Consider the following 24,406-nt stretch of genomic DNA (forward strand, 5'->3'; position numbering starts at 1 on the left):
TTCTTCAAATACAAAAAAGTTATTATTACAGACAATTTAGTGCTTCACGGTTGAATTTTTTTGTATCGTTTAATAAAAATATATAAATTAAAATAGTAAGTTGAAAAAGTTTGTTGTGACTGTTAGACGTCGCGTCGGATATCTAAGAGCTTGTATGTCCTTATATTTTCTTCATCATTTCCGATATAAATGCAAGCGTGTAATATGTCTGATTGCCTGTTTGGATAAAAGTAGTGAGCTTTTTTAAAACGCATACATTATTTCAATGTTCCATGAAATCAATAGACCTGAAAGTATTATTATTTTTGTTGCTCTTAAAATTATACTTAAAATAAAAATTATACAAGATGAAATACCTTTATTTACAAAAAAGTACGAGTCTAGTTTTTTTCTTCCACTTTTAATGTTTTGATTCAAAAACTTTTGAAACAAGTATTATTATTTTAATATTTTTGCAAAAATCTACAGTGAGGTAAACTTTCAAACGTAATAACTTTTCCAGGAAAAAATCAAAAATTTTCTCATATCAGAAGTAGTCAACTAGACATAAAGAACATACATGCAGTCTCAAAGATTAGGTGATCCCGAATATTTATAAGCCATGGCTCCAGGACTAATTGTTATTATTTTTTATCAAAAATCTCCTACTATTGGATATATGTACAACCAATGAAAATACTAAATTCAATACTGGTACTTGATGTACCATATATGCTGGTTTACCCTGTATGTATTCTATAGGATTTCTGTTCTCTCCAATTTTATTAAAAATAAATTCACAAATTCTTATTATGATTTTAAATTAAGATGGATACATTTGTTGTTATATCTGGAAAAAATATTTTTATTCAAGGATTAAAATATTTAAATTTAATTTTGTAAAATATAGAGAGTAGGTATATACTTAAACCACGACTTTTAACAAGAGAAATAACAAATTTAAAAAAAAGGATAGTTGTAAAATTAAAGGACAATAAAACAATTGTACTGCAAATGCTTCTTTTTACTATTTAGAAAATAGTACACCAGATTATGATTAATTTATTGCTGAATTTGCGAATAATTAGACGAGGATTATGAGAAGAATTTTATTTCTGTTTTTCTGCAAAACAATCGTGTACACATAATTATAAAATTTTGTACAACGGAATTTTGAGACTATATTTTCGTAAATAAAAATCTATATTTTCGTGTGAGCGACGGGAAAGATCTCGTTAGAAGAAAGCCTTGGCCTTTATCAATCAACTATTGAGTTAATGTTGTTGTTATTAAGATTTTTGTGTTTATAATAAAATTTTAGTTTTGAAAAAGGTTGGATTTGCCGCATTTGCCAATAAGCTGAGCCTCACAAGAAGCACGAGCACAGTTGAATGGTCTAGCTTTGGTTATGCACAGTTTGGACTGTTGCATAAATTGTGCAAAGTTCCAGTAATCAAGATGGGAAACTAATTGAAAACTGTGCATATATTTTAGCTGTGTAAAATAATCCCTTCGAGTGTTATGGAAAGGGGACAAATGAGGAGGAGGCTATAAAGCGGTGATTTTTACTTTTAAGTCTAGTAAAGCGGGCGGTTATCAAGCTAGTTAAAGTATAATTCTGAAAAAGAACGAATATATATTGAAATAGAAATATTTTTACGTTAAAATAAATGTCAACCATGTTGCCTGTTTGTGACAAGTGTTTTGAATTAGCGTTAGCAGTTTATAGTTTAAACAAAATTTTATCACATTTAATTTTGAATTTCAAATTAATTGCATTTATGCCTCATACATATCAAATGAAAATTAAGGATCTCTCATATTAATATTAAATTTAATATATAATATTATATAAAATTGAATGTAGGTAAATAAACATATAAATATACATTTAATTACATTAAATGTTACCTGTTGACATGGTAAAATATCCTCCAGTTTGTGTTGGTATAATTCCATTTTCATTTTCTGATTGTCCTCCTGTAACAATATTAATAAAATATTGTAATGTTATAGCTCTAGACCTCAATCATTTTGTAATATCAAGTACAAATATTCCTTTAAATTGACTTTAGGCTATCATTCTTGCCATTAAGTAAAATATGATTGTTTATGTAGGTATACAGAAATAATACCTGTATTTATTTAATATAATTTGTATTGTAAATAAAATCATTTCTATCTCTACGCCAGTCAAAAAAGCAAAAAGCGATGTAATGCTGCTTTTTTGGTATGTTATTTGGACCCTTAGAGGAGTGTGGCACTACGTTTTGTAAGCAAAAAGAGTTGTGTTCCAATTTTTTGGAATTATATAATTTTATTACGCAGGTAGTAACCTTGCTTGCAAAACTTAGTTTCACACTCCCCTAAGGGGTCAAAATAATATACCAAATAGCAGCTGTACATAGGCTTCCGGTCGCCATTTGAACTGGTTTTCAAAATTTTGAAAATTGATTGAATTTTGAAGTATTTTCTAGAAAACTTTTTATTTCATTCTTCCCTCACTAGGTGAAGCTACGTACTAATTTTCATCTTTCTATCTTTTATACATTTGGAGAAAATGGACACGATGCTTAAAAAAAATTATTTCAAGCAAAAGTTGTTTATTTCTTTAATAAGGAACATTTACATTTAGCCTTTTATCCCTAACAGTTTAACATAAGCACTAATTTTTTTTAACATTTATGAAAACCACGTAAATGTTTGAAGCATCATATCTCAAAACCTATCAGACATACTATCATATATGGGGGTTAGTTTGTTTCAGTTGTTTCAAATTGAATATATTTATTATTTCAAAATGATAGTAGCAACTAATGTCAGAAGCTCATAGATTTTGAATTAAACTGCAAAAATTGAGAAAAGTCCGAAAATTTTGCAGATTTTCATGGATTACTCAGGTAGCACAATTTTCTTTTCTTTGCAAAACGTAATTTCACACTTCCTTAAGGACTCCAAATAATATACCAAAAAAGCAGCTTTAAATTGCGTTTTGCGATTTTATTTAATTTTTTTTTTTGAAAGATTTTACTGGCGTATTAATACACGGAAGATTTTACTGGCGTACTAATACATCTGTACGGAAAATAGGTTTTTGTTTATTACGGAAATAATGTTATGTATAAAGTACGTTTTAATAAATGAAGTATATTAAAACAAAGCTTTTCTTTTGCCTTCGGTTGTATTGACATCGGCAAATGTCATTACTAAAAAATTTCTAAAAAGGTTTAAAGTCTCACATAGCCTTTATAAACGTAAAATGTAAACGCTCTTATATGGGAAAATACTTTTTGGAACCTGTAATACTAAAATAATGTAGAAGGCCTTTACACTCACCCAACTTTCAACCACATCTTGTAAAACAATTAAGTTCTTAGTGCTGTATAAGTTTGTTCTTTGAAAAATATTTTTGATAGATTATTAGAAGTAGTATAAAATGAAATAGCTAGTACGACGCTAGAGAAATAGTATAATATCGATAGTAATTTATGTTACTTTTACTTATAGGCAATTTTATCACAGATGTGATATATAAATCATCTAATAAACAAAATTATATGTTAAAATTATTTATTTATAGGCTGTCTATAAATTTTATGTTAGTAGTCTGAACGAAACACTTGACAATAAGGAAGATATCTCATGGACAGGCAAAAACAGGCAAGGTAAATAATATATAAGATAGAATGCCCCCCCCCCCCTCAATTAATACTAATGCATCCTGCTTTCTAGTATTCTTTAAATAAATATGAATTAAGAAAGAAATTTGTAAATAGGATAAGTGGTTCTTGAGTTATTAACGTACTAATGGGTAAACAAGCATAAAGACATTGCGTATTATAGAATTAAAGAATGAAACGATAAAGTAAGCATTTAAAATATATCCCCTCCCTTTTTCAATTATTCAAAAAGCTTACACATTTGTAAGTAATTAAAAGCGTACTTCATTTATGAACTAATGTTCAAAATAATTCGACTGTTATGAATAAATAATTATTTAATTTTTTGTTTTTGTTTAGTATCAAAATATAATAATAAAGGTATATGGAATGAACGGGCAAAACTTTAAAGTTTAACTTAATTGATTTATGTTATATTTGAATTTATTGATTTTTGGCTACTCATTTTTCGTTTTTATCTTACGTATTGGATTTCATTTTCATTGGCAACTTCAATAATCTGACGGTGTCACGATGACCTGACCTCTTGTGCCTTCCTGGTGTTCTTAGTATTGATATAAATAAATTCCTTAAATAAATTAAAATGATTATAAGAATTATATTATATAAATTTACAAAACAAAGAAACCTCAAATAATCAAATTAAGACTAATATCTGTGAAATACAAGATGATTGTATCTTTAGGCAGTAGAAGAGAATGGAGGAATTATGATCCCTTAGGGAAAAATAGGAATTGTGCTTTTGCTATTGCTATTGCTATTGCTATTGCAAAAACACGTTATATTGTCTTAAACTTTCGTAAATAAAAGTGCCACGAATTGGGTAGAGTAATGACAAACAGACTTTTATCTAGCTAGTTAAATCTGAGCAATTTTTGCGACTGTTTATATTATAATTAGTTATATAAAATATATGAAAAATATTAGAGTAATAAATAATAAAGCTTGATTGAAAATAGTAATATTTATTATTTATGTTCACGATTATCCCTTATTGATTCAAATTAAAAATGCAAAATGATACTATTTGCAAGTACAAATATCCCATTTTGAAATATTTATAGGCAATTTAATATACAAATAAAATATGATTTCTCTAGCTTTTTTTTCCTAAGCGGTACATTTTAGAACATGAGTCTTTTTTTTGTTATTAACCAGCGCGATCACCTTGAAAATGAGGGGTAATGATAAAGGAATAAGGATTCTCTCACATGGACAGGAAATAGAGAAATTATATATACATAATATTAAATAAAAAATTGATATCTGAGTAATCGTTAAATTTGTTTTGCGATATCCTTTACCAAATTTGAAAGTTTATCACTGCTTAATCTGTTTATGGTACAAATTTATTATTTCAAAATAATCTAATCATCGAATTAACTATTAAGAATTAGTGAATGTTAGTAAAAATTCTCTAACATTACAAATTCTTAAATTTCTGCATCGGATCACGTAGATATTTATAAAAAATCAAACTTTCCTTCCTGCCCATATCCTATTGTTTAAAAAGAAACCATTAAAGAAATTATAAACATATTATTTAAAATCCCTATGTATTATAAATGTGAAAGTAAGTTTGTTTGTTTGATATGTTTTCACGCAAAAACAACTGGTTAGATTTGAATGAAACTTTTTAATAATATAACTCATACATCAGAATAATACTTTGGCAATAATTTACAGAGATATATTTTAATAGATATTTTCATAAAAATTTTAATTAAAAATACATTTATTTTTGGATATTTTACTGCAAGCTTTACAATGAACATCGTTGTAAAGCATAAATTAAATATTTCTGTAAAAAGGGTGAACAAATTTATGACCATCTGTTCAACCAGGATTTTCTGATATACGCAATGCATTGTGACAATTTTACAGTTAAAAAAAATTGAAAACTGTTCATGAACTCTAACATGTGTAAAACTATCCTTGTCTCTATTTCGAATGATATGAAAGGGGGATAAAAGAGAGCAAGAGATTTGAAAGCAATAACGCGGTGGTCTTTACTTCAGCGAAGCGAGTGAGTATCATGCTAGTATTTAATAAATAAAGAACTGAAATGAATGTTATTATAGTTGACTGAGTTTTGTTTCATAATTTCATAATATGAAATAAACGCATAATATGAGCTTCTGTAATTACATATTTACCAAATAAAATTATGCTTTTAATTTTTAACTTGCATGGGTGTATTTTTTAAGAGATTCTTTGGTTGAGGTTTAAAAATATCTATCATTCACATATATTCATTTGCAAAAATTTGTGATAAAAGTCCTTTTTAACCGACTTCAAACAAAAAAGGAGGAGGTTATCAATTCGACTGTATTTTGTGTGTGTGTTACCTCAGAACATCCATGACAAAACCATAAAAGTCTTAAATTTGCATTAAGTATGCACGATAAGAGGACGAATAACTCAATACCATGCCAACCGAATTCGGTGATTCTTTTTTTAGTAACAAATTAGTTAGTGTACTTCAGATTCACTAAAAATCACAAAATAAAAAAAAACTTTTTACAAAAACTTTTCAAAAACAAATTAATATGCACTAAAAAATAAACGATAATATAATGTAGTCAAAGTTATTGTTATTTTTGGAGTCGGTGTCAGCTGAGCTAATGTTACATACAGTTCTGGCAGAGTTGTTACCTTGGCTGACACCGACTCCAAAAATAACAATATTTTTAACTACATTATATTATCGTTATTTTTTTACTTTTTAGTGCTTTTTAATTTGTTTTCGAAAAGTTTTTCTTTTGAAATCGGTTTCCTTTTTGTTAAGTTTTTTTTTTTTTTTTTTTTTTTTTTTGTGTAAAATTAACCGTTCATTCTAATATAAAAACCCCAGATATTTTCCAATAATATAAATATTATACAAACACAAATGTATTCGAATAAAATCTTTGTTTTTAAATATATAAATTCATTGCCGTCAATATATTTTTATTAGTTTTCTTATTTCTTTGTTGTAGAAAGTCACTGTTTTCATCCCGAAAATTAAAATAAAATTTGATGTTCTTATGCTGTGTTAACATTTACGGCGTTCGATATTTCGCGCAAAGATCATGTGATCAATTCGAAAGGTTGGCTTTTAGTGAGGATCTATGAGTATCCGAGCTTTTGATATTCCCAATTTAATGAAAAAGAAATATTAAATACGAAAATTCTTAATTAATATTAGTAAAGACGAAGATTTAATTATATAATACCTACCCTGTTGTCCTGGTAGCTCAGTTGGCTAAGGCGTTACCGTCCGCGGTATGCCCAGGGTAGTTGTGATGGGCTGTTGAAGTGCATGGTATATGTATGAAAGAGGTGCACTCAGCCTCTGAAATTGTGGAGCTGATAAATGAAATTATCAGCGGAAAAGTCCTAAGTGTGACCTTCGTGGACAGCCAATCTAACCTTACCTACGCTGTTGCCCAAAAAAAATTTACTAAATTGAATTTAATTTTTACAATTAGTCAAAATTTCTACCAGTCTAATAGTTTGAAAAGTATTTTCGATGTTTATGTTCTATAGTTTAGAATTCCCTGCTGACTAATATTAATGAAATAGAAATATTTACCATAATTGGAAAATAAATTATTCTATAATTTATCAATTATTACGAAAATTAAACAGTTTTATTGGTGTGGTCTCTACGGTCATGTTCAACACAGCTTGATTTTAAACTTTGAATAATTTTCCATTTTCTATATCATATTATAACTATTTTAACATTAAAATTCAATTAAAAAAATCTATCAAGTATGAATGTATATTTTATTACAAGTGTTCAGTAGTGTGCAGCATGGCATATTTTTTACATTAATTTGCTCTGTACAAATTTCGTGGCGCTGAGTGTACATTGTACATTTCCCTCGCTTTATTCATTATATGCTTCTTATTATACCCTGTATATATGAAAATGACTTCGTTGAAAATGACTTAACCTAAAAAAATAATTCCATTCCTCTAGTCAATTTCGAAAATCTGTGGAGCCGCGCAAGCCTACTAACCATAAAAATACATGAAATTTCTACTCAAAAAAGGAACGGAGGTGCTGGGAAGTTGACAGTTAACAGGTCTGCATTCGGAATTTTAGATCATTCAGATCATCAACAAAATGGGCTGTTCTCAATATCTAAAAGTAGCGTAAAAGAAAAAAAAAACAGGCATTAGAGCATATTTGAAATTCTACATTAAAATACTAAATGATTGTGCTCTACCTTTCCATTATAGACTAAAATTCCCTGCTAAAGTTTTTCTAGTTAAATGACCCGCCAGGAATCATGATGAAAAGGATGCTTCTATATGTAAAAGTAAGTTAAAGCACCATTGCGTCAGTTTTGTTCGGAAATTGACGGGTTAACAAAAACTTTTTTTTAACTTCCGGTATGGAAATAACCGGATTTATTTCTGCACGACATTCATGTAATTCGCTTTGAATACTCATGCAGAGTTAGTATCCAGTAACGTCAACAAGGAGTGTGAGATTCAATTCTCACCTGTACTCAGCTGTACAGCGAGAAACTGTCGCCATGGTGCTTATACGTACTTTTAAATATAATAGCATCTTTAAACATGACTCCTGGTTGGTCATTTCACCCAAAAAAGTTCAGCATGGGCTTGCAGTCTATTAAACGAATATTCATGCAGGTCTTACAGTTACCTACAATTTCGGTCATCTAATTCAAATTTAATTTTAGCAATAGTAATAAAAAAAAGAAGGCTTTTTGTTTAAATATTTTAAAAAAAAATTTGCTATTGAATACTAAAATACAAAATTAATGTGAAAATTATTGAGCTATAAACATATCGATGCCACGTTTACGTAAGTGGTAAATTGATATATTAAAGCGAATAATATGAGAAATAAGTATCTATAATATTGAATATTTTATTTTAAATGAATATACAAGGTATTACAAAAATAAACTTTTTGTAGGAAAGGAAAAAATCATGTTTTTTTTCTATGTTCAGCTTTTATGCTAGAGTGTAGCAGGCAGCTTTCAAATTTTTTTAACGGTTCTTCAGATATAGTTTATCACAACTGATTTGACGTAAAAATTATTTTTAATCATTATTTTTATTCTAGTCTTCGAACCTCTATTTTGGTTTTTTTTTTATTGCAGGGTGTACCTCGACAAATAGCCAATTATCAAGACGATGAAACAGGTTACGTTAAACCAAGCATTTTGTTATAATCGTTGTAGAAACGAAGCAATGAAGTTCGAAAAATTTGAACAGTAAGTCTGATTTGAATATGGTTTACTTTATTTCATTCGTTAGAGAGTCAGGAAATTTTGTGACCTAAATTGATCTATAAAGAATTTAAAATATGCAATTTGAATAAAAAATGTTCATTTTAATTTAACCGTAAATGTACTGAATTCATAATTCGGTTAATAGTGATGAAAATGATTCCAAACTTTTTACTCGGAGGTTTTTGGTATCTCCTTCGTATCCCAGAAATGTCGAAAAATTCGTATTATAATCGGTTCAACTGAGCCCAAAAAACCTTCGAATAGCAAGTTGGGAAACAGTTTCATCATTATTATCCGAATTTTGAATTTAGTATATTTACGGTTAATTTCAAATGCATCTTTATGTCATATAAAATAGTAAACTAACCCAAGAACTTGCTACATGCTATTTCCGAAACTCTCACGGAGGACAATAGTTTGGGAATCTTGATGAATTGATTTTGTGACCCCTTGTAATTATTCCTAATACATGATGAATAAAATGAGGCCAACGCCAATATATGCAACATCATATATTAAATTTAAATCGAACGCAGAATATATTCAAATATTATATGTATAGGTAAAGATAGGTACATAGTTTTATATCAATGAATAATTAATAATTAAATTATGTATAAAACAACGTGTTAATTAATAATTTAACATGTTTAAACTACAATAATTTTGAAGTAATACAACATATTATTGTACTTATAGAACTGAATATTAATAATGATTCTATATTAGTTAGTTGTTTTATGTCTTTATTATATAAGTTTGACGTAAATATGCAAGAAAGCTTATTATAGAACTTTGAAAATTAAAAGCTTATATATCATATATTTGAATATTTTGATAAACTAGTAGATATCCGCCCGCTTCGCTGAGCAATTTCAACTTTAAAAACAAAGACAACCGCGTGATAACCCTCACGTATCATGTCTTTTTTTCCACAATTTTTTGGTGCGGGCCCCTAATTTTTCTGGAAAATAAAAATTGGCGTATGGTACTCGCTGATAATAAGTAAGTAACTTTCAATGGGTGAGATAATTTTTTTAATCAGTTAAGTATCATACAAACCATCATCCCCTTTGCACCACCAAAATGATGGAGTTTCATACAAACTTTCATCCCCTATTTGACCCCCTTAATGAATGAATTTTCATAAAAAAATTATTTTTACATTACTAATTTCAAAAATGATAAAGTTCTTTCTTCCCCTTTTTAACCTCGTTATGCGATGAGTTTCAATAAATTACGAAACTCGTCTTTCATCAATCTGTCTTCCATCAATTATGCAAAATTTGAAGTAGATTGGGCCAAGGAATCACGTTTTCCTTTACAATGAACAATGTTACAATGAATACTTTTCAAGGAGTGTTTAAAAATCAATAAAATTTCATAAAAAATATGACTTATCCAGTTATCAGATGGATGAAGATCGACATTAGCCAGATGATAAAATAACCCTACTGACTGGGAGGTTGCGGGTTCGAAATCCGAACTACAAAATTTATGGGGGCTGTAGAATTGATCACATTTTCGTCGCTTGGATAAGAACGAAGTAACCGATTCCACCCACATCATAAAATGTAATTGTATATATACGGATGTAGTTAAAATAAAGATTAACAAATATGATGTGGGTGGCCTCTGTTACAGACATATGTCAGAAAAACGGAGGTCAAATCCTATTATTATATATAAAATTACCCCCTCCCCTCAGAACGAAATCCTGTATCCGCCACTAAATCGTTATGTTATTTTTATAACGTTTCAAAATGTTTTATTAGAGATGAAAAATAAAAAATAAACTTTTTTTGTTGAAAATTGTTGTTTAAACTACACCAAGTTTATAATCACTGTTGATAAATAAACATAGACTGCAAGTTCTATTAACACAAGTAAAATGAGGTTGCTTTTCGTTATCTCTATATATTATAAATGCGAAAGTAAGCATGTTTGTTTGTTTGTTTGTTTGTTACGCTTTCACGCTAAAACTAGCGAATGGCTTTTAATGAAACTGTACAGCAATATAGCTAGTATATCAGAAAAACACATGAGATATAATTCATAAAGATATATTAAAAAAAATAAAAAAATTTAATTGAATTTGAAATTACCATAAATTACAGATTTCTGTAAAAATAGTCAATATAAAATATTTCAAGGCCATCTTCTCTGATATACTCAATGAATAATTACTATTATACATTTATAAAAAATAGTATATTTTACCTGTGTAAAACAATCCCCACCATTATGTCGAGTGTTATAGAAAAGGGATAAACGGGAGCAATCTTTATCAATCTTCACTTTTAAACCCAACGAAGCGGGTGGGTATCACTCTAGTATTTTATATATGTGATATGATCATGTTACACGAACAATAAACGTAGGTATTAAGTTTTATATTATCTAATAGTTGCATTATATCTTTATATATTCTGGTGAATCTACGTCATATCTCATTATTTTTGTTAATATATTACATTGTGTTCTTATAATAATTATTATTATCAACACAAATAAAAACAAAGAAACAAACACACACAAGCATCAAATTATAATAATCTATTTTTATAGAAACATAATTTTAATTAAATGTTGTAGCATATAATTCTCATAGAATTAAAAAGTTCGGGAGAAAATTGGAATGTCAACATTGAAAATATCCCATAAATATGTGTATAGAATAAAAGTAAATATAGTTTTATAAAATTTAACGAAATATTCCTAATTAATATTAATAATTAATTTCATATTTAGACTTTGTCTATGTTCATGAGACACATAAATGTATAATAAAGACCTATCACATCATCATTTTTATATTAACCTTTGTTATACTATTTTCATTATATTATTGTGCAACACGTTTAAAGGGTAGTTTTAACATGCTTGTATAAATGTAAAAAGAAAAATCAAAAATTTTATTTTTACTTATTAAAGATATTATCTATATATAAGAATTCAAGCTGACTGATCAATCAACGCGCAGCTCAAACCGCTAGGTCTAGTAGCCTGAAATTTTGTACACACGTTCCTTGAATGACGTAAGTGAGCACTAAGAAAGGATTTTTGGAAATTAATTCCCTCAAGGAGTTAAAATGAGTGTTGGATCTTTGTATGAAACTTCTCGCAATATTTGGATCGATTTTTGTCGTTATCTCAAAAACTATTCGGCCAGTCATCAAATGTATCCGATTTTTGTACGTTTTGGGTCAAAATTACCTTATATACCGAGTTGTATCCAAATTGGAGACACAAAAAATTTCTCGATTTTTTGCAATTTTTTTAAGGGGTACGTACCCCTTTGATAAAATCGAGATAATTGCAAAAAAAATTTTGTTTTGGAATTTGATGAAACTCGGTGGATGGGGTAATTTTGATCCAAAAACTATAAAAATCAGGCTATTTTATTGATTGGATGCAGAGTTTCTGAGATATCGCAATATTTGGATCGATTTTAGTCCGTATCTGAAAGACTATTCGACCAGTCGTCAAATGAACCCGATTTTTGTACTTTTTGGGTCAAAATTACCTTTTTGTTTTGTTATTACCAGTTTTAACAAAATTGGAGATAAAAAAATTTGCGATTTTTTTGCAATTTTTTAAGGGGTTGATAAAATCGAGAAAATTGCAAAGAAATTTTTGTTTTGGAATTTGATGAAACTCAGTGGGTGAGGTAATTTTGATCCAAAAAGTATAAAAATCAGGTTAATTTAATGATTGGACTTTTAGAAAGTTACAATGTCAGCGAGTATCATGGGCAAAACTTCATTTTCCAAAAAGTTACTAATTAAGTTCCCCACCAAAAAATTAAAATCCATAAATGTACTTATGAAGACTTTTAAATACAATATTAAAAGAGTACGATAGTATTTTTCTTTTATGAAAATTGTCGAACGTGGTTAGTTATATGATCTATTATTATATAATATAATGCTATATAAAAATATTTTTCATATAGTTTGTTAGGAATCACGAATCATACGAATATATGTATGTGTTCTGTTAGATTAAAATTTCTTGAGTAAAGAAGAATATGATGATGATGAAACTTTTTTCGAAGTCAGCTTTTTTATATTTTTTCTCTTTTTGGTTATTTTTTCTTTCAATTAATGTAGAAAAAGTCACATTTGATGATGATAATGTACTGCTAAATTCATTAAGAAAAAGTCAATCTAAGGAAAAAGTTCACAACAATTTTCTTGCGAGCAATTATGCTTCGAAATTGTCGCCACTTAATTTATTCCAACCATATATTTAAGTATAGGAGTATAATTAAAAAAAAACATTCCACTCCTAAGTAATATCAATTTATTTAGTTGACTCTAAAGTCACTAAATAATTGCAACTCTAGAAAAATTCAAAAAATAAAAATCACGATCATTATTTCTTTTTTCACCATCTTGAAGTAGATAATTGATTAATTTTGTGATGATTATAATACAATAAGACTTAATCGAAACTTAAAAGTTCAAGAAATGGCTGATGCAAGATCAAAAACAAGACTCTATTGACCAAAACCATTATTGAGACTATTTTGCCAGACCAAGACATATTTTTGCAATGATTAAGACCACGACCAAGACTAAAACTAATATTGCAAAGCCAATACCAAAATACAGTGGTCAAGATCAAGGCCAAGACTAAGATAACTATGGTCTTGGTCTTGTTCGCCGGTTTTTATTGGACCTATTCAAGATGGATTACCCTGTACAAAGAAAAAAAATTGTAAATCATAGATGACAAGACATTTTCAAATCAAATATATTTAATATCGTTTTTTAAATAAATAAAATCTGCCATGATAAATGATGATAAAATAGTTTTTTTTCATTATTACCAAAGTAGGCATTTTATAGAGTTTTATACGCTATCACTGCGAACTATTATAAAGAAATTTATTGTCTGACTAATCTTTATATCGAATGTCCCATTTTAAACAATTTAGAGGGGCATTTCCCAGAAACCGTAAATGTTAACAAATAATTTTGAAAAATTGACAGACTTTTATTTTATGACATTAAAGAACCATCTAACTACCGAATAGAGACTTTCAGGTAGTGTTTTGACGCTTTTAAACAATTTCAGAAAAATACGTGTGCATTTCGTAACAAAAGTTGCAATTAAAATTAAATACTATAAACTACTACATTTCGAGTTAACATCGTGAAAAAAATTTTTTAATAAAAAATCATGTACATTTTATTTCATTCGTATAGATTTATTTATTAATTTTATTTCAAACTAGATAATAAGTTGGAATTTTCTTTAGAAAGTATTTCTTTATCAAGTTCATTAAACCGTAAAAATTCGTCATTATTACATATTTGTAACAGTTAATTCTTTTGATACAAACAAATTATTAAAAGAAAAAGTTTATCAATTTTTTTCTTTTAACGAAACTTTTATATTACGGAAATAAACAGAGAAACTTTATTTATTTATGTTATCAATGACTTTTATCTATAAATATTATGAAACTTTTTATCGTCTCTTGTATATTAAAAGATGACTTTTTCATAAAATAACTTATGTGTTTAATATTAAATCTTGTTACTTTTACGAAAACTTTGGATGTTAATTATGCGTATTTATAATATTTTTAGCCAAATCACCATAAAATCTCTCGTTTTCAGACGCAATTTGAATATATTTTTAGACATATTTTTCCCCAAAAATAAGGGTTTTTGCACTGTATCAACGAGGATGGGTGGGATGTGTTCAAAGTCATTTTCATGTTCTCCAGAACTCAATGATGAGTTTTTGAAGGACACACGGCAGTCCTGTGCTACCTTTGACGCTAGATAGACTGAGCTGAAGGATTTAAGGACTGCTTGGCTGTTGGTGAAAATTGTTATGTCCCTGAACCTAAGGATGTTCAATCCTATACATTCACATACCTCATGAATAGCCATCACTCCGGCTTGATACAAGCTACAGTGATCCGGCTGAGAAGATACCTCAACCCACCCCCTCTCTAACTGAGATCCGCCAGTATAACATACAACGCCATGTTAGGATAACTTTAATCATTATTTAAACAACAGCAAGAAGTTGTTTGTCTTCTGTGAATACAATAAAATCATTAGGTTTTTTCTAGAATCATCTAGAATTTCCAATTAAAAAATAGTTGAACGGCATCAAACATAATAACGTAACACTAATTAGTAGTATACACATAGTTTTACACTATGTAGATAATTTGTACACATTACTACTTCACTAGGAAAAGAGAAGGATATTTAATATAACATTCAAGGTATATGTATAATATATCAGTATCTAGCCCGAAAAATACGCTTGCACTCCGTACTAAACGATATTTTAGACTTGTTTTAATTTTTTGACAAAAGCCAAATTAATCAAGAAATTATAATCGTCAGTAGTGATGGTAAATTACACGACAATTGAATGATAGTAGGTTCAAATCTTTTGAACAATAGAGCGTGCATGAAATGATTTCTGGTAAAAATATATCGGCAGTATACTACGGCATATTTTACCGGTTTACACTAGGGTTTTGTAGAGACAAAACTTAATATGTATGAAAACATATAGTGGAGAAACGTTAGATTTATACCTCTTAATCCAGGGACAGTCATAGAATCTTTATTAAAACTGTTCGGTTACATTGTTTAAAGCAGTTCAGTTACTTAAAGAAGTTCAAAACAAAAATTTGTGCGATCTTGCCGAGGACATGGGAACCACCCGTCCTCGTGGGTGGAAAAGTTTATGTTGAAAGTTACAACGGAAATCAATAGAAGGATAAATTCATAAGTAAAAAAAGTTATTTAAGCATATTTCGAAAACTTAATACTTTCCGAGTGATTGGCAATTGAAATTCGGAGTATTTAACGTCAAATAACTGATAAATTTGAAGTTTTTGAAGTATATCATAAACTTTTTAAAGCACTATAAAAAAATCATGAAAATTGAAAAAGTTTCAAATCATTTGGATGAAAATTGGCGGAGTTATAATGAAAACAAAGTTTCTCGGACCATTCTTTAAATGTTTTTATTCAGTACAAGAACTGATGAATTTACTATGGGAACTAAAATTAATGCTTATCGCATTCCAATTAACTTTATTAAGGTACATACTCATAAAGATCTAGTAGTTATGGATATTTTTTTGAAATATTGTTTAAATGCAAAAATTCCAAAAAAAATGTCTGGTGCCTAAGGTAAACGGTAATCCCAGTTTTCGGGAAATTCGTTATATAATCAGTCCAAACTCTTTTCTCGGGGGTTTTTGGGGTCGCTGAGCGCGAATATCGAATATCGAAATATTTATACCTTACGGCTCGGTTAATAGTTCTTTGCTACGGCTCTGTTAACATTTTTTCAGACAAAGTTTTTTATTAACTATTCCTAGAATCGGTATACACTTACAGATAGAGCTTTGTTCAAAACTGTATATCTATAAAAACCGCGGACAGCGTTTAAAATGAAAAGATAGTTCTTTGCTTTTTATTAAGGTATAAAAAAATGCTTTTGAAATATTTTTACAAACAAAGTTTTTTATTACCTATTCCTAGAATATGGTAAAAAATTTAATATAACAAATCATTTAAATTTTTAAATATGTAGTAAATTTTGTATGAAACTAATCTTGATATGCGAATTATTGATATGAGCCTAGAGGAGTGGTCTCGCGAGCCACATGCGGTTCTTTGCATATAAAGCTACTCATGGATCAGAAGAACCAACGAACCTTCTTTAGCCCATGATAACGAGCCAAGGAAAACAAGAGCAGGCGAGATTCCAAGTTACTAGATCTTGTATTACGTAGCTAAACGATCTTAATTCCTATATTTTTATAGGTTGTGGTATATTTTGCTATATTTTTAAAATAACGAATACTTCGGTGCTCAAAGGTCACTTTTCCAGTGATGGAAATTTAGTATTTTCCGGTGAAAAGAATCGATATATGCTCGATTATTGTTGAGAAAAAGACGACGAAATTTAACAAAAAGAGGGATTTCTCTCTCTATGTGAACATTTGATTCAATATTTACGAGTTTCTAGGAGTGTAGGGAAGCTGAACGTGGCTACAATCCCTTGGTGACACCACTCGTATGGAAGTCATAACCGTTTTATCGAGCTAGATACCGGTCTTAAAAACAAATAGTTATGTTGAAATAAGAGCAACATTAATTATGAGAAGACATTTATTAAATGATCTAATATTGACTTAACTGTTATTTATTTCTCACCTTACTTTTATTATAGACATCCTCACTCAGTATAGAAGAAAACCTTATTCGCTTAAAACTAACACACACACACGTCATTTAATTACAATGTTATTTTATTTTAGTTGACGTCAAACGAAAAATTAATAAAACGTTTTTCATAAATAAACAACTTTTCTGTATCCGAAACAGTTCAACCTCTTTTTTTGTTGGCGCATGAAGTTCAAGGTAACTAACCATATAAAATAATTTAGAATGTAATTAATTTAGTTTCATACGTCTATAACTTGTCGAAAAATTATTTTCTAACTTCCAAATTATTTTGGGCATTCCAATAGATTTATAAGAATTTGTGATTAACGGTGATACCACAAACAAATATCGCCTTCTTTAATTATTAAAGTCCTTTCGCCGTGAGACAGTTTACAAAAAATAAGATTTGCTAGTCTAAGTCGGCAAATCAGTCTCAGTTTTTGAGGGTCAACTTAAAATATTCTTATTCTAAATTGTTATTATTTAGATTACAGTTGTATAGATTACGGTTGATTTGATGGGATTAAACTTGGTTCGACCATAACTTTGTACGTAGCGTCAATATTTTTAAGCGTTACAAACTTGGGACTAAACTTAGTATACACCTTGATATATTTAATATACATGGTATACAAATGGTAAACGTTCAACTTTTAATAATTTTAATTATAGAGGTTGTGCTATATATTTTGTATTCCGTAAAATCAATCGAAGCTCGCCTACAATAATCTTCAAAGAGTTATGCCGATATTAATAGCTGAAAAAGTTGAAATAAAACACGATCATAATTGGTTAATCAAAAATCTATAACTTTAAGAATTTAGAACGCGAAATGCGAGGTAAAATGTAGTAACTTGAACCTGGATATTTTCTTTTTTTTTGTAAATTGAATTTTTCGTTTCTCCATAATTATAAATTTTATAATTATTTGGATATAAAAATATTTGAAAAACAACTCACTTATAAATTATTGTTTTATTAAAACTATACCACTCATAATAACTTTTAAATAAATAAATAATTATATTTGAGAAAATATCATTTCTTTTGTAAAATTCGAATAACAATTTTTACTAAGAAAAGCAATATAATTCATGTAAAATATTGATCTATTTAATTATACCTATTACTTATTTAAAATATATCTCGTTTCCGATAATTTAAATTTTATCGTTCCAAGAATTGAATAAGACCTAGATGCCCGTGAAACAATAATTCTAAGAAAATTTATGTTCAAATGTATTTATAAATTTTGTTGAATGTTCTTCATTTGAGGCACCATTACAGCATTTTAAAAACGGTGTCTTCATCTTAAATGCGACCAATTATATGTAGGTACGTGGTATAAAAATTCATTTTTTAACAACTTGGATGTATCAGTGACGTAGTTTTGAGTAGGTGTAAAAAGGTTTAATATTATTAAAGATAGCTTTTAATTTTAAATTTTTGTGTAATTAAACGTTCACTTAGAATATAAATTATCTACGCTATAGATAGTTCTATAATGCTGCTATCGTAACAACAGTGATTTTCTAAATGAAATAATGATGAAATCCATTGTGTAATTAGTAAAACATCTTCAGCAACGTCAATATCCCAGCCAAGCTATCAGATAGATTTACTATCTAAATATATTCTACATTTTAATTTATTTGATAATGAAAATGTATTTAAAATTTTATATACGGAATGTCCAATTTAACTTGATACTGAAGTGTATCTCAAAATTCGTACTAAGTTAGCAATATGGGTTTGAAATCGACTATTAAGTTTTTTAAGTCAAATTTTGCTCAGTACTCGTGAAGCTTCTTGTAAATCCTCGCGAAGTAGCACGAAGTCAAAAGAGGCCCGAGGATGTAGATGCGATACTTGTGGAGTCTCACGAGATCAGACGAATACAGGTTAGCTTCATCTCGACATTTTCGTTACAAGCCAGGTTTTTTGAACTCATGATTATTCTTTAAGTCATTTTAAGCATTAAACTAAAGAACTCAAGATCATTTTTTTATAGGGAAATTAAATTTTTTCAACGTATATTCATATTTTACGAATCCGTTTTTCGAAAAACTCTAGGGCTTGTTAAGGCTTTCCAGTTTAAACTATTTCTCTATCTCTACCAGTAATGAGCAAAGATTGGATTTTAAAAGAACTCCTTAGTCCAGATCCAACTTATAGCACCAACTAAGTAAAACCTTTCTTTCTGAGATACAACACGGACTCGAGTTGAATGAGCACCCTATAAACGTATTAAGTAATTAAATTTCTATTAGTTACTTTTAATAAGGCTTGTATTGTAAAATTTAATTAAATTACTATGTGTGTAAGTACCATAATGGTCAGAAAAATTTAATCTATTTGGAAAACGATTACGAATCTAGAAATTACGATGTGAATGTAGATACTTTAGTTTGATCGATGTACGGGATCAATGTTTAACACTAAAACATCAAAATGATTTCGTCAATTTCACAGAAAAGTTGAGATTAATCATTTTATAAACTTTGTATTAAGTATAACTAATAATATCTCGAAAACTAGTTATCAAAACTATTTTTGACAATACGTTTTCCCTACCTTTGCTTTTAACAAAAATTTATTTACAAAAAAAAAAAGTGCATTCAGAAGCAGAACGTTTATATCAACGTACGAGTAAAATTGGTGGTTATAACTATTTTCTGTCCTGAGTGAATTTAGAACATACAGCTGGATATTTTCGATAGATTATTCGACCATGATAAAGGTTAGGGTTTATATTTTATATGCCATCCCAGATTGAAACAATTTATACTTCATTCAAGCGTACCTTAGACCGTTATAAAAAAAATCGAAGTGGTTTGTTTTTTGTTATGTTTTTTACTTTAAATATATATTAAATTATGTAATTAATGTAAGAAGTCATCTAATTATTTTATAAGAATATCAAAATATTTTAATTAAATTTGTTTTAAAGTTAACAAATTTACATTTACATATAAATTTATATACTTTTATTATAAATAATATTTTTCCAAAACGGAATAGAAATTTGAAGAACGCCTCTACGATATATATGTCTCCTGAACTGTATCACCAAAACTAAAAAAATACAAATCATGAATTTCATTGTGGCATCGCTTTCACAATTTTCCGTCAGTACCGTTTACTGTTGTAAATCTAAAGCATTTTGTTAAAATACATCCCGTTCATGATTTATAATAAATTTTTTTTCAAATATGGATTTAAACCTCTACTTTGTGGATTGGTAAAACTTCGCCTGTATGAATTGATAAAAATTAATGATAGTTCTAAATTTTGTTGTTATATTAGACATATTCTCACAGATAGAAGATGTCAACAAACTTTCCTTTTCATCTGAATGTATTGCACTTAAAATTGTGAAATTATAAAATCTTTGTTTTTGCTATGTAGTAACGCGATCCGGGAATTTTTTGGTAAGCATTTCATGAAGGATATTTTTTTCAAGAAAATCACGCAGGAGCCACGCTTAACATTAAATGTTTTGGAATTTTGTGTTTTAATACCCTCAATAGGCTTTTGTCCACTAACAATATATCGGCTGGAAAAAAGTTTCTAATGATTAATCATAATATGTAGATTACAAAACACAAAATTAATTTTTATAAAATATAAGGATTATTATTATTTTTTTAAAAATAAATTCTTTAAAATTATGCATCCGGTCTCGTGACAGTACACAAAATCCGATGTATTTAAAGGTATTAGGTCACGCCATATGAAGGGCTATGTAAGCTTACAAATACAAAAACATCTAAACTTGCAAATACTTGTAAACTTGCATATACAAAAATGCATTTATGTTACGATTTGATATCATTCCAGACGCCATGACTCTCTACACTGTTTTAGAATTAATACTTTCTTGGTGTAAATCAGATACTTATGTAACGTTAAAATCAGTTTTACAAATTTAGGACAAAAGCCTATTGCCGAATTCATGTACATGCATTGTATTCCCGTTTCTCCGTAATTTTTTTTGAATGTTGTAAAATATCAGTATGAAATAATATAATTTGATGCCAAATATGAAGTAGATATCTTATAATATTTAAAACGAGCACAACATCGTACCTAACATATTAACTTATGCATAAAATTATAATTCATATTTTTCACATTTCCTTGTTTTCTAACGAACTTAAGGAATATGTAAATGTCATTTGGATTTCAACATGTTAGTTACGGTTACATAGATTGAACATTGCGTTTTACTGAACTTAATAAAAGTTATAAAAGCGTAAACATGTATACCAAGTGTTTACTTTTTTCCCATTCAGTGTATAAGCGAATTATTAAATACCGTGGGATATTAGAAAACAATTAGGAAATTTATAATATTTTATCCAGTATGCCCCGATTTTACTAATATTTTCAACAAATCTAAGTTCGATTTTATTGTTCGAGTAGGGAAAAATATCTATACACGTGTGAATACACTCGTGCAGACTTCAATCCAAGAGTGGTGTTAACCGACTTCTTTGTGGGAGAAACTTTAGTATTGGGAAATTGACTATGATCATCTATTTGATCCTATGATATAATACAATAATATTTATTATTATCATGGATAGCGAGAAAAACAAGTAGAAATGATGTAATTTTACTCTAAATAAAGTTAGTTTCATTAAGGAATAGTCTGATTGTGAGTTGTGACTCAGGGCTAATGTTCCAATTGCATAGTGTTTAATTTTTAGTTATTAAAAAATATCTATAGAAAAAATGGAATCATTTATTTAATTGCCTGTTTTTACCATTCTGAACAATTTCCAAGCTAGAGACGTAGGAAAAAAAGTTGGCTACTAATATTGTTTTTGAAAATGCATCAAGCAAAACTTGGATATGTTTAAATTTTAAAAAATGACATTGACTTTCTTTCAACCTTGAACGCCTTTATTAATGAAAATACTGTTATGTGTAATATATTTTCTCCTTGAAATGACTCAACTTTTCTACGAAACATATTATTCAAAAATGCAGGAGAAAACTAACTGATTTATTTCAAACGCACACCCTATATATACATATAGCAATGATAAAATATATTTACATTTCTACATTTGATTTAAAATCTGAAAGCTTTTAAATTCAACTTTATTCTTAGTTTTACATAAAACCAGTGAATTTGTACTTGGTATAAAAAGTATTGTAAGTATGTATGTATGGTATAGTGATTTGTAGAAAATGGTAAACTTACAGATATGGAAAAATTTGTTATTATAAAGTTATAATAGATTTCCTCGAACTTTTTTTTTAATGTTTTATGAAATAATATATAAACATATGCAAGGAAATGTTTTTTGAAAAAAATCATAAAAATACTTTATGTTGACGGATCTGACACAGAACCCTTTTTACTAGAAGTTGTTTCAAATACGAAATTAAAAATTATTCTGTTTTTATTGATTAAAACAGTATTTTTATTCCGATTTTCTCGTTTCTGGGGGGGGGGGCATTCGATAGGCATATCCTTGCAGACAAAAGATGTCAACTATTACCTGAAGATTAGGTTAGGTTATATTGGCTGTCCACGAAGGACACACTTAGGCCATAGAGCCTATTGTGATACCATATATGTGTTTTACCACCTTTCCTCTGATAATTTCATTTATCAGCTCCTGAATTTCAAAGGCTGAGTGCACCTCCTTCATGCATGTACCACCAAGGTCGTATTTCAATATTCCTTATGAATAAATTGTCTAAAGAGTTACCTTAAAGTATAATTCGCAAAATTTTTTTTAATTTATTTCATTATTTAATTCATATTTACAACTTATTAAGCAAATTAAATCATGTAATTTTGTTCATTTCGTGATAAAGTTTTCTTAGGACGTGTTGTCGCATTGGAAAATAGGCAATGGGAAAAAAACTGTTCCAAGTATTGAGTAAATTATAAAAAAAAAATATGTAAGGTATCATTTTGGCAGACTTAAATACAGATAGTAGGACCTAATAAAATAAAAAAATTTACCACTGTTTTTAATGTTTAAAAAATAAAAGCTTGGTTTTTTTATTGATAATAATAATTTTATTAGTCAAGATTACGCGACGGCTGGCGCCTAATTAACATATTATTATCATTATATAATTTATATATTTGTTTTTTTTGATGAAATGAATGATTATGTGGTTTATATAGATGTAATAAAATTTAAATTGACTGTGGAATAACTTATTTATGAATATTTATACGAATTTTATATGAAATGTCTTAATTATATGTGTTACGACTTCACTTGTAATGAATAACTTCGTAAATATAATATAACATGTTTTCCAAGATATAGAGGTCCCATGATAATAAAAATACAATATTTGGCCTAATTGAAAAATGGTTTAATAAGATGATACCAACCTTACCATATGCGGTATGTTTTATTGAGATCGAATTTTTGATCAGCATAAAAGTTTTATTTCTTTAATTAGATGAAAATTTCTTTAATTAGACAAAATTATTGGATTTGCTTGCTTTTTTCCATGAAAAATTTATGATAATAATGGTTTATTTAAATAAAATAAAACAAAATAGATTTTGGAAGTTTTTTCTATTTTCCACAGTTAAGACACAGTATTTCATTTGATATGCCTCTTAAAAAAGTAGTTAAATTAATAAAACAAAATATGAACAAGGCTCATGCCTCTATTCAGTCTCTTACTTTTTTTAATTTTTAAGAAGTTGCTTTAGTGAAATCAGAATTTCTGAAAATTTATATAGTTAACGTAGAAATAATGTGACCTCACACTATTTTTTTTACAATCGTAGATTCTTACCAAACAATTTTATACAAGTTTAACAAAAATTAAATAAAGAATAATAAATAAATTTTGTTTCAAAGAAGTTGTGTTTCAAAGAACACAAAAGTGCCTATAAATTAAATACTGATTGACTATACAGGGAATGTTGATAGTCAAAAATCACAAATTACAATGTTATAAACATTCTGAATTAATCTATGTTGCAGAATGAATTGTTGCAGAGAGATTGGTTCAGTTTATAATCTAATAATTAGTCAAAATTATAACATAATTATATTTTAATTTTAAATAATTTGATATGCAAATTATATATAATTATTGTTAGATAATTTTGCACGAATTATAAAATGCTTTAATATAAAAAAATATTTTTCATTTTATTTTAAAAGTAAAATACAGTTTGGTTTGTATGGACTTCTGTGATAAGGAAATATAATATAGTGATTTCTATGCCTTTTTAATTTTGAAACTGCTAGATGAATACTGACATTGTACAAGA

General features: G+C 28.0%; 1 protein-coding gene across 1 annotated transcript in view; it reads right to left on the reverse strand.

The window, feature by feature from the left end:
* The window catches only part of LOC123294747 (probable 3',5'-cyclic phosphodiesterase pde-5), an 82,010-nt gene that overhangs the window by 15,521 nt on the left and 42,083 nt on the right, over positions 1-24,406 (reverse strand). The window contains exon 2 of the mRNA XM_044875882.1: positions 1,891-1,959. Within this exon, the coding sequence (XP_044731817.1) occupies positions 1,891-1,959 (69 nt within the window). The remainder of the gene's footprint in view (positions 1-1,890; positions 1,960-24,406) is intronic.

This window comes from Chrysoperla carnea, chromosome 3 (assembly GCF_905475395.1).
Source record: "Chrysoperla carnea chromosome 3, inChrCarn1.1, whole genome shotgun sequence".
NCBI lineage: Eukaryota > Metazoa > Arthropoda > Insecta > Neuroptera > Chrysopidae > Chrysoperla > Chrysoperla carnea.